Source organism: Oncorhynchus masou, chromosome 15 (assembly GCF_036934945.1).
Source record: "Oncorhynchus masou masou isolate Uvic2021 chromosome 15, UVic_Omas_1.1, whole genome shotgun sequence".
NCBI lineage: Eukaryota > Metazoa > Chordata > Actinopteri > Salmoniformes > Salmonidae > Oncorhynchus > Oncorhynchus masou.
Genome location: NC_088226.1, coordinates 32,516,882 through 32,528,305, shown reverse-complemented (window position 1 = coordinate 32,528,305; position 11,424 = coordinate 32,516,882). Strand labels below are relative to the sequence as shown.

General features: G+C 41.6%; 1 protein-coding gene across 2 annotated transcripts; it reads right to left on the bottom strand.

Annotated features, from left to right (window-relative positions):
- Positions 1-459: 459 nt before the first annotated feature.
- Positions 460-9,576, bottom strand: LOC135556155 (paired mesoderm homeobox protein 1-like). Of its 2 annotated transcripts, XM_064989121.1 has the most exons (5): positions 8,652-9,576; positions 5,039-5,214; positions 3,639-3,820; positions 1,379-1,440; positions 946-1,091 (listed from the first exon to the last, which is right to left on the bottom strand). In XM_064989121.1, exons 1-5 carry the CDS (start codon positions 8,896-8,898, stop codon positions 1,036-1,038), a joined length of 723 nt encoding a protein of 240 aa, XP_064845193.1. In that variant the 5' UTR covers positions 8,899-9,576; the 3' UTR covers positions 946-1,035. The 2 variants fall into 2 exon arrangements, with proteins under 2 accessions (XP_064845191.1, XP_064845193.1); XM_064989119.1 differs by lacking the exon at positions 1,379-1,440 and having other exon boundaries at positions 460-1,091.
- Between the last annotated feature and the right edge of the window lie 1,848 nt (positions 9,577-11,424).

Genomic DNA, 11,424 nt, shown 5'->3' with positions numbered 1-11,424 from the left:
GTGGCTTTACTTTGCTTGAAGTGTATTTTATTCATATACATGATTATCTGTTACAAATAAAGGATATCATACCAAGATTAAGAGAAACTACAGTCTTGGATTCAGAAATAGGTTACATTAGCCTTTCCGGTATGGTGTACCATTACATGAATCGGAATGCGTTGGGGGAAAAAAAGTTTGCTTGTCAGTGGCATAAAATAGAAAGATACAGTATGTGAAAACTAAAATTCTTTAAATGTATAAATGTTTGCGACCTCCCAATTTGCATGGATAAGTCCTTGTTGTTGTTTGTTGTTGTTGATCGGAACGTTGCTCATCCCAATCTGGTGTTATAATCCTATTGATCAGCTCTATTATAAAAAGACATTCCATTTGAAAAGTAGCCCATACTGGTGTCTCCTCCTCACCCCCAGCATGGGCACTGTGGTCTTGAACGTGAGTCAAACTATAGACAGACACTGACAGTCTGACAATCTGATTTATTTTGTCAGGGTCTGAGAGAACACCTCTCCATTGATATCTTTGGAAATGGGCCTTTCATTCAGTCAACACCAAATTGAAAGAAATAATAAAAAACTACTGAAGCATCCAGTCTCAGTCTCGATGTCTTTGGTATCATTGGAAAGTACAGACAGCGACATTTCAGCGATGCTCAGGACAGGAGAGAGGCAGCTCACAGAAACAGCCTCTCAGATTTCCCCCGCGTCACTTGCTTTCTCATCTGATGCTTCAGGTATGAGGACAGTATAGGAAGCACGTCCATCACTATAGCGACGACGCTCTGGAGCGAGAGGAGACTTCAAGCTAAAATTCCATGGACGGTGGTCAGATCTTGATCATCCCTGTGGGGGTCAGGCTGGGGTCTGACTGTCTTTCTGTGTGGGACAGACGTGAGAGAGAGAGAGTCCCTGCTCCTGCCCCCAGCCCCACCGTGAAGCACTCTCTCCCCCCTCTCTCCTCAGTTAACCGTGGGCACCTGGTTCAAGCTGTACTCCTTGGCTTTGAGCCGCAGGTTGGCGATGCTGTTAGCCATGTTCATTCCCTGGGATGTATTGGGGTTGGAACATGTGGGGGGGTAGGTTGCCATGGTACTGGAGGAGAGAACGGAACAGAGGGAAACGGTCAGATAGAACTGTAACCAGCGGCGATCGAGCCAACATAGCAGTGTGAGTTCAACTAGAATAGCATCGATATTAACATCGCAAAACTCATAATGAGGAAAAACATTAAATGTGTTGAATTGTTCATGGCTGTGAAAGTCAAGATTTTGGTAGTGTTTTTAATGATGGCAATGTTTTTTTTAAAATATCAAGACGACAAGCCAAAAAAAAGAAAAAAAAGAAAGGAACCACATGTAGTAAAGTGAAAGAGTACTTGCTTTCTGAGGGCAGCATTTTCTGTGGTACTCGCATTGGCCCTCCCTCCGGCATTGGGTACCAGCTTAATAAGAATATATAAATGGTGTTTAAATGTATGTGTTAGCACGACCACATTAGTGTGATAGTATTCACTGGTATTACTTCTGGTCATGTGACTATCCACTAGTGCATACAGCCAGGCCAGAAAAGTGTTCCCCACTGAGGTCCAATTGGAGAATGGAGCTTTTGGCTGTAGCAACCAGGTCAAACCTTTTATACTGAGTTTCATAAGGGGTGGATTACTGTAAATCACAACCAATGTAACCAGAGTCACAAAAAATCCTGCCCAGTGGAGCCTGCTGTTGCTCTAATGTTCATTACTTGGTTTTGTATTACAGAGAAGGTCGCAAGGGTCAACAGTGGATTTAATACAGTTTGTTTTCAGATTATCACCTCCTCATGAGGGTCATTGGATCTCGCCCCATCCTTTCTGTTAAGAAGAATTGAGAGAAGGAAGAAAAAGAAAGAGAGAGACTGACCTTTTTACAGATACTTTATAGATCTAGGAATAGGACTAGATCTATATTGTGCAATTTCACCATATATTATCCAAAACATTCATGCATAATGGTTTGGAAATATAGGTCTCCGATTGCAACTGCCATGGACAGGGTATCATTAAAGTACACTAACATTAAAAGTTTGGGGTCACTTAAAAATGTCCTTGTTATTTTTAAAGAAAAGCCATTTTTTTGTCCATTAAAATAACATCAAATTGATCAGAAATACAATGTAGACATTGTTCATGTTGTAAATAACTATTGTAGCTGGAAATGGTAGATTTGTTTTATGGAATATCTACATAGGCATACAGAGGCCCATTATCAGCAACCATCACTCCTGTGTTCCAATGGTACGTTGTGTTAGCTAATCCAAGTTTATCATTTTAAAAGCTAATTGATCAGTAGAAAACCCTTTTGCAATTATTTTAGCACAGCTGAAATGTTGTCTGATTAAAGAAGCAAAAATAACTGGCCTTGTTTAGACTAGTTTAGTATCTGGAGCATCAGCATTTGTGGGTTTGATTACAGGCTCAAAATGACCAGAAACAAAGACCTTTCTTCGAACACTCATCAGCCTATTCTTGTTCTGAGAAATGAAGGCTTTCCATGTGAGAAATTGCCAAGAAACTGAAGATCTGGTACAAAGCTGTGTACTACTCCCTTCACAGAACAACGCAAACTGGCGCTAACCAGAATAGAAAGAGGAGTGGGAGGCCCCCGGTGCACAACTGAGCAAGAGGAAAAGTATATTAGTGTATCTAGTTTAAGAAACAGATGCCTCACAAGTCCTCAACTGGCAGCTTCATTAAATAGTACACGCAAAACACCAGTCTCAACGTCAACAGTGAAGAGGCAACTCCGGGATGCTGACCTCCTAGGCAGTGTTGCAAAGAAAAAGCCATATCTCAGACTGGCCAATAAAAGGAAAAGATTAAGATGGTCAAAAGAACATAGACACTGGACAGAGGAACTCTCAATACTCATTTACAACATTAATAATGTCTACACTGTATTTCTGATCAATTTGATGTTATTTTAATGGACAATATTTTTTTGCTTTTCTTTAAAAAACAAGGAAATTTTTAAGTGACCCTGAACTTTAGAACGGTAGTGTATATGGAAAGTCCTTGGAGAGAGTGTAGAGCTGGAGAAAATAAAATGAGAGAGAGAGAGAGAGAGAGAGAGAGGGGGGGGGTCTGACTGAATTTTATCACTGAAGCTTTGATAAACAAGGTCATGCTTTTCTAACATTACTTATAGCACATATCCCCAAAATTAAACACACTATAAACTAAACCTGACTATTGTTTATCAAAGCCAAGGTTGAATAAAGTGACAGTTTCCTTGGATCCAGGTGGCAAGAGGACCAAAATAGGGATCTATAGGGGTTAGTGTAAATAGGAGGAGTATGTACAGGTGAGTGTAGAAGGTGGGGAAGGTGAGACGCAAAGGAAGGAAAATGAAACAACAACAGACAGCAGTGGGGTATTATGGAAGGGAGATGGGGCTGGAGGTTAGGGGTGGTGGGGTGTTAGTGAGGGGAAAGTGGGTTGGAGGTTATGGATGGTGGGGTGTTATGGAGGGTTTGGGGTCTGAGGTAAGGGAAGGGGAAGGGGTGGTAAGGTTAGATGTGATTACTGCTAGAGGAATGGGTGGGTAGAGTGAGAGAGGGAGCCTGAGGACGCAGGGGAGTCAGGACAGGGGCGAGAGGTTCTACCTGTAAGGAGAGGCACTACCCCATGACAGGTAATCGTTTGGGCGGGGGGCAGGGCGGGGTACGATGGGCTGCTCTATGGCCGTGACATCCCCGGAGTAGGACTTGAGGAGCGAGGCGTTCTTGCTGGCCAACATGGCGCGCTCATTCCGACGGAACTTGGCCCTTCTATTCTGAAACCACACCTGGAGAAAAACAGCAGAATGTGAGAGAACATTCTCATTCAAGGAATTAGCATACATTGGACCCTCGAATGAAAGCAGTCCAATTGATAATGACAATAATGATATATATAAAAATTACAGTAAATAAACATATTTTAATATCTTTTGTAAATCCTTTACAATATACATCTATGTAAATTAGCACTCATATCTTTATACAGTATTTTAGAACATATTTCATATCTAGCTCCTAAATGTAATGATATTAACTAGTTCTCCATGACATCCATGTTTTACATTTTTACAATGTGTAAAATAGGTTTACATGCATGTTCGAACAGGCAATTCTTCAAACCTTTGTTCATATCTATAGATACTGTAACATAATACAGCCGTATTGCTCAGCATGATGACCAAACACTGTCATTTCAACAACCAAACTTCCTCACAGTGCTTCGAGCCTGTGACACTCAACCACACACACTCACACGTTTTGTTCTACACACACACACACACACACACACACACACACACACACACACACACACACACACACACACACACACACACACACACACACACACACACACACACACACACACACACACACACACACGTCTCCTTTATTAGTAGATCAAGGGGCCTGACTGGGATTACTAGTAATGGCGTTCCACACTGAAATCAAATCCATTATTTAACGCTTTGGGAGCGCTGAGGCTCTTGGAGGCACAGTGTCCACTTACGCACTACTTCAGGAATGAGCCCAAAGTCTCTTTTATCAAAGGATTTCTGCATCTCACTCTGGTACGCATTAATCGCAGATGTGTTTGCTCTCTCTCTCTCCTTCTCTCTCTCTCTCTCCCTCTCTCTCTCCTTCTCCCTCCCTCCCTCTCTCTCTCTCTCTCTCTCTCTCTCTCACACACATACACAACTGTACCATCAAGATCTACCCGAGATGATTGAAGAATGTGTAGATATTGTACACTATCTTGTCCGAGTTACGTAAATAGGCTACAAGGTTCAATTGGTCCTATTATTTTCCATAATGAGAGTCTAAGTGCCTGGGGATCACCTATTAGGATTTTGCTGAGGAGTCTTTCTTATGATGAGGGGGGTCCTCTGTGGCTCAGTTGGTGGAGCATGGTACTTGCAACACCAAAGCTGTGGGTTCTGTCCCCGATGGGTCCACCCATACAAAAAATGCATGCGCGCATACAAAATCGCTTACTATGGTCCTACCTGCACCCGTGCCTCTGTGAGGTTGACCCTGCGTGCCAGGTCCTCTCTGACGAAGGCGTCAGGGTAGTGTGTCCTCTCAAAAACCCTCTCCAGAGCCTGCAACTGGCTGCTGTTGAATGTAGTTCTGTTCCTTCTCTGTTTCCTCTTTTTCTTCTCCTCCGCATTCAGCTGCTCATCTACAACACAACAACAACAACAACAACAACAACATTGTCAGACGCAGGAAATAGGAGAAGAACTGTAGACATCCGCCTTTGTGCTGGCACGGGATTAGCTATAATCTAACTCTAGACACGGAAGTAAATGTCCGCTCACTGTTTGCTGCCTGCTCCGAATATGTATTTTTATATCCCACATTTGATTATTGAATTTATACACATACATGTTCACATAGACAAGCACACTACCATGTTTTGACTATGATTGTTTTTCGTGTGTGAAAACTCTATTTGAGTGGTCCACAATGTGTGTTTTTTCCCCTGTATTTTGTATTGTAAATGATTGCGTGATTGTTGAGGGACCCTTTAATAAACGTCTCTAACTCAAACTCTACTAGGATAGAGATATACTGTGTATAATATACGGAATACAGGCACACACAGGCTTATGGTACAGATAAACACATTTCTGGTCAAGATCACCATATTGTCATCAAGTGTGTCCACTGTGTACTATTTTCTACAACTCTCGTGGCAACACACTCAGGTTGTTGTCATCATGTAGTGTGATGAGAGAAGGAGCGAAAAGGCTTTTCTTGTAGATCAGAAACTATATCTGCTTTATTTCTCTTCTCAGAGGATGTATGACCTGACTTCTTCTATGATCTTATTGTGCTAAGCATTACAGACATTTCTACTGTTGCTACAGTCATGTGTTAATAAAAAATAACACTACACATCCACTCTGCGGGATAGTTACAATTGCATACTGAAGGACAAAAAATGTACTGTTCCCAAAATAGATGGAGGTGATTTTTGCCCATCCATTGTAGAGGAAGCCCATGGTGAATGTGACATGATTAAGCCTTTCTGAGTGTATCATTGAAGGCCTAATCTCATAGCAATAATTACTTTTGTTGCAAAGCAACAACGTGCACACATTTGCACTTTTACACATGCATTGTGTGTGCCATTGTGTGAAACAGAATAGAGTATAGTTTGGACTATTTTACCAATCACATTATCTTATCTTAAATTTGGTTATGATGTGCATAACAAGAATACATGCGAGCCCATAGCGCAGTCCTGAAATAAAATATTAAATCCGTATCTTATCCATGTCGACATTTCATATGCATATGTTTAATATCAGGAATATACAAATATCAAGAATATAACCGGACAGACTAATAATAGCGAAACAGAATGCGCACTGTCCATCCACATTGAGAACACAATTCCAGTGCTAATTCGCGTTTCTTAACCATAGGATATTATTCATCTGTAACCAAATTTTGAACGCTGTAAAGTTGCAATGCACTCATTTAAATATGGTATTTCGTTGTAAACTAATAATGGAAGAAGAAAAACTGCCAAGTCAAAAGCGGATCGCAGCAGACCACATTACAGGACTTAAATGCTAGTTGTGTTATTATTGCGTAATTAATATGAATTATATGTACACTATTGTAATGGGCTTGGAAAATGGCCTTCAAAAATACATATTTATAAATTTAGCATGGAAAAATGTAATATACACTATTTTCACAAGACAACACCTGCCATAATATTATATTCATAATATTTGTTTTTGGATACAATTTTGCGGCTTTCTTTCCTTGCCAAAAAGGCTAATGTGTCATTTCGAAATTAACTTAAAACATTAAGCCTAAATGAAAATCACTAGGCTAATTCTGCACTAGGAAAATGTTTGTCCCTGGTACAGGAATTCATTTAAAACATGTTTTATTATGGGTTGGCTTACGACATAATCATCTTAAAAACACATTCGGCCAAAAGTGCAGTTATTGTTTTCTTACTGAAAAATTGTGAGATGCTTCAATGGAGGCTGACCTAGCACACTTCCAACAAAGCTTTTAGGCGGTAAATGGGGTGAAAACCATTGCATTAAAGCGAATGGCTATAAACCATGTGCATTTAAGCCTAAACCAAATTATAATAGTCTCGAGCCTACTGCGAGGTAACCCCCCCCCCCCATGCAAAACTCGTTTTGGGAATCTGTTAAAGCTCTTGTGAAAATGCTGGTAATATATTGTCAAAGTGAGAGAATTCACTAAATTATTTATTTATTGGCTCGGCTTGATGGTAATTACCCAAGCTATGTGCACCTCCTAATATCACAACACGGGTATAGTTTGTTTTCGATGAATGTGTTTAAGAATTCCAAACATTACACAAACATCCAACGTGATTCATTAAGGAACATCTTTATTCTTGACAAGCAGATCAATTAAGGTTTTGTTAATTGATCCGGTACAGAGCCATGTCTAGCAGACAGATCAGATAATTATGACAAAATGATTAGGTATAAATATGCTGAAGTTGTTTGACAAGCGAAATAGCTTTGAATTAACGACATCACCTAAGCGCCTTCCCTTACGCATGTCTCACACACCTCTCCTCGAGGTCTGATATACCCATATCATAACAATAACAGTCATTAAACACTAACGTTTCTGTCAACCTCTCCAAATGACTCTGGATATGAGGGCGTATCACCCGGGACCTGACTGGTTTATTTACTCTCTCAACGGCATGGCTTAGTGGGAAAAAGCACCACTGTGTTATTTTGCTTTTACTGGGGTGTAATTCAAGTTTACTTCAGTCTCATCAATCGCCTTTTTAAAAGAGTCATAGACAAACCATAGGTCAGGCTATCCTGACCCATTTTAAGTAATCTAGGCAGTTGTGAACGGCTCAATAGTAGTGGTTTGATTTATTATTGTAAAGCTTGACTTATTTTACTGACCATAACCACCAACATTGCCATACTTCGTTGACATCAAAGTGTTAATGGTAAATGAATGGCCATTTTTAGTGTAGACGTCAGAAATGATATATTACCTTGAGTCACGAAGGATTGCTTCCATGCGCGCGGTAGGCTGGACAAGCCTGGACAAGACTTAATGAAAATAAATTAAAGTAGCTTCCAGTAGGATGTGCAATGGTCATACAATTCGTGGCTCCAAAGAGTCCCGCTTAAATTACAGATGGCGCACACCAAAGTGGGTTCAACCATCAAAAAATTCGGATTATTTTGCGGATTTAAACCCTCTCAAAATTGGTTTATATACCCTATATAGACCTACACTCTTAGAAAAAAGGAGTCTTCGGTTATTCCCATAGGAATAGGAAGCTTTTGAAGAACAATTTTTGGTTCCAGGTAGAACCCTTTTGGTTCCAGGAAGAACCTAATTGGGATTCATGTAGAACCCTTTTCCCAGTGGGTTCTGCGTGGAACCTAAACAGTTCTACCTGGAACTGAAAATGGTTATCCTATGGGAACAGCGTAAGATCCCTTTTGGTACCCATTTTTCAAGATTGTAGCCTGCATTTGCTAATGTAGCCTAGAAAATCTATTTCTGCGTTAAGGTGTTGATGACAACCTCAGTCCCGAGTGTATAGGCTGCACTTGGAGTGCACTTTGCACTTACTCTCCTGCTGAGTGGTGTCGCTCCCACTGGTCAGCCCAGGGGACTCCAGCATATTCCTCCCCGCCTCACCGACACTCTCGTCCGCCTGGGTCCCAACCCTTTCTCCGGCCTCCTCCAGGTCCAACAGGTGGCTCACGGAGAAGTTCTTTTTGGCTTGAAGGTTTTCCAGATTGGATGTAATCGAGCTCTCCAAACGATTTGATATCGTTGCTTGCCTGTCCATTCCATGTGCATAGCTAGAAGTCATGACGCAAATAGGATGCAGTAGAAGAAAAAAAATTGAGCAATAATAATAAGCGAGCCAAATTGATCCCAGAACTCACGAACAGGAACAGCGCTTCCAAACCAGCAGAGAAGCCTACGTTTTCCAAGCAAAGCAAAGTTGCGGCTCACATCCAGACGGAACAGTAGTGGTAAACCAAACTTCTACAGACAGAGGAGAAAAGCTTTTCTCCTCGTTTGTTTCCCGGGATCACAAATCTCTATGCATCTGGCCCATCCATACACGCGCATAAACAACAAATATAGGTCACCATATAAAATCACAGCATCCTGCAGCTGGGTTTTCAAGAAGTACTCTTAAAAAGCCCTGTCCCACTTCCCACTCCTGTTGACTCACGGTCGCAACTGACTGAGTTTAGTAGAAAGTGCTGATGGCGAACAGATGCGCTCGTGTGTGCGTAAAGCTGGCTCGGCTCAGCTATGGCACTGAGAGGCTGGACGCCGCCGCCTTTCTTGGAGCTATTGCTTTTTCTCAGTGAGAATCAGTCGACATTCTCTCTCTCTCTTGCGCCCCCCTCTCTCTCTCTCTCTCTCTCTCTCTCTTTCTCTCTCTCTCTCTCTCTCTCAGTCTCTCTTTCTCGCTGCTTCACTCTCGCCCTGCAACTTCAAACGAGCCTCACGCTGGCACGCTGCGGATGCTGCCTGTACCAGCCGGGGAGTAAATGAAACGCTGAGACCCCTGGGAGGGTATATGGACCCTAATAGGAACCCGTAATTACTTGGCGATGCCTTTGTGCTGTTTCTGACGTTTCACAGACCCCCTCTCTATTCTCCCGTCCTCCTAAAGCTCTGCCCTCCACTTCAGCAGCACACCACACCAACAACATATCCACCACCCAGAACCCACTGATTAAGGCTTTTAACGAACCTTTGGCAACCTTAACCAAACCCTTAATTGGAACCAGCAGCACGAAGAGCTCCGCGAGCTCTGTAGGGGAGGCGTAATTATCCCCCAGTGCGATGATAGAGCCAGTAAAGAGATATTAACTGTCGGGGTACTCGGCTACAGATCAAGTCACTATTACTGCACGGGATTCAGCCGTGGCCCATGCCTCCATTTTCCTCAGATATGTGGACATTGAAGGATAGGTCATACTGTAAATGCTATGTTTGATAAAAGCTTTAAGAAGAGACATTGACAAGACATTTCGTCTGCCCGTTGCAGCTATTACATGGATGGCTACAATAGGTAAAGTTCAACATAATCCCAACATAAAACAATGTCAACCAATATATTATTATTAATAAACTGTGATGATGCCATTATTCTCATAGCTTAGCTAAGTTTCCCCCTGGCACTCAATGGTACAACCAAAACCAAACCGCAGACATTATATTAGGCTACACAAGCCGTTGTCTGACAAACATATATTTGTTAGAATTGGGGTCTCATTTTGTGCACGCTCTGAGTGGGGGTCTTGACAGGAGGGCTAGGGGTGGGATGTAGGAATGAAGGAGGAATGGGGAATGAGGGGGGTGGAGGGGGGGGTCCATGTGTTTAGATGGGAGCTAGGAGTAGACTATATAGGCTCCAAGCTGCTATAGACATCCCAGCTTCCATCCCCTGATCTGGGAAAAGAACACTTGATGCCATCAAAGACGTGCAATTGAATCCAGATGCGCTGCTTTAGTTCTTTCCATGTATTTAATTTAATGAAGGCGCGAGGGTAAAGTAGACTTTTTCATCATTAGTTTCCCCGCCAGATTCTCTTTTCCTGGCTACACGTCCATGCTGGTGCCAGCGTAAAAAGTCTCCCCAAAAGTCTCGACCTAAACCTCTTCTCTTCTTAAAGTTCCATATACTATTTTCACTCCAGCTTAAAAATATATATTATACGGGAAAGTTAAAAGCCTATCATTCATGTTGGTCTGACCAAAAAGTCAATGTAACTCCATGAAATGTGCCATCCTATAGGTGTGACCATACCTTTGAATCAACATGTTTCCACGTCATTTCAACCACAACATCAATGTGATGACGTTGAATCAGTGGAAAACTGATTGGATTTGCAAAAAGTAATCAAAGTAAAGGCATTTCCTCTTTTTTCATTCACATTTTCATCGAAGTCCAATGGCTTGTTGAAATGTTTTGTTGAATTTCACGTTGCATTTATGTTTGTTGACAACTCAACCAATTGTAAATCAAAACTCAACATTGAACTAATGTCTATGCCCAGTGGTAGTGTACACCTAAGGAACCAACATTGATATTATTATTTTATGAATTCATCCTCAGGTGGAATACTCATATGTATGCCTTGTTTAGCGTGGCACATGTATGTACTAAATGTCTTATTCAATGTAGTAATGGGAACTTTTATGAGAGGAGAATAGAAAATCAGTGTTATGAACAAAACGTTTTATAATTCATACGATCAGAAACATCGTTGCCGATCTTACAAGGAACCAAATATGGCCTGCGATACAGGTGCGTCTTTACGCACGCACATTTGATAGGGGAAATGTAGGCAATCTTTTTATTTCATTTTTT

Coding starts and splice junctions, on each gene's coding strand:
- LOC135556155 (XM_064989119.1), bottom strand. CDS start 8,898: ATGACTTCTAGCTATGCACATGGAATGGACAGGCAAGCAACGATATCA. Junction 3,821..5,038: donor TCACAGAGGCACGGGTGCAG/GTAGGACCATAG, acceptor GTTTTTCTCCAG/GTGTGGTTTCAGAATAGAAG. Junction 1,092..3,638: donor GGTAGTGCCTCTCCTTACAG/GTAGAACCTCTC, acceptor TCTCTCCTCCAG/TACCATGGCAACCTACCCCC.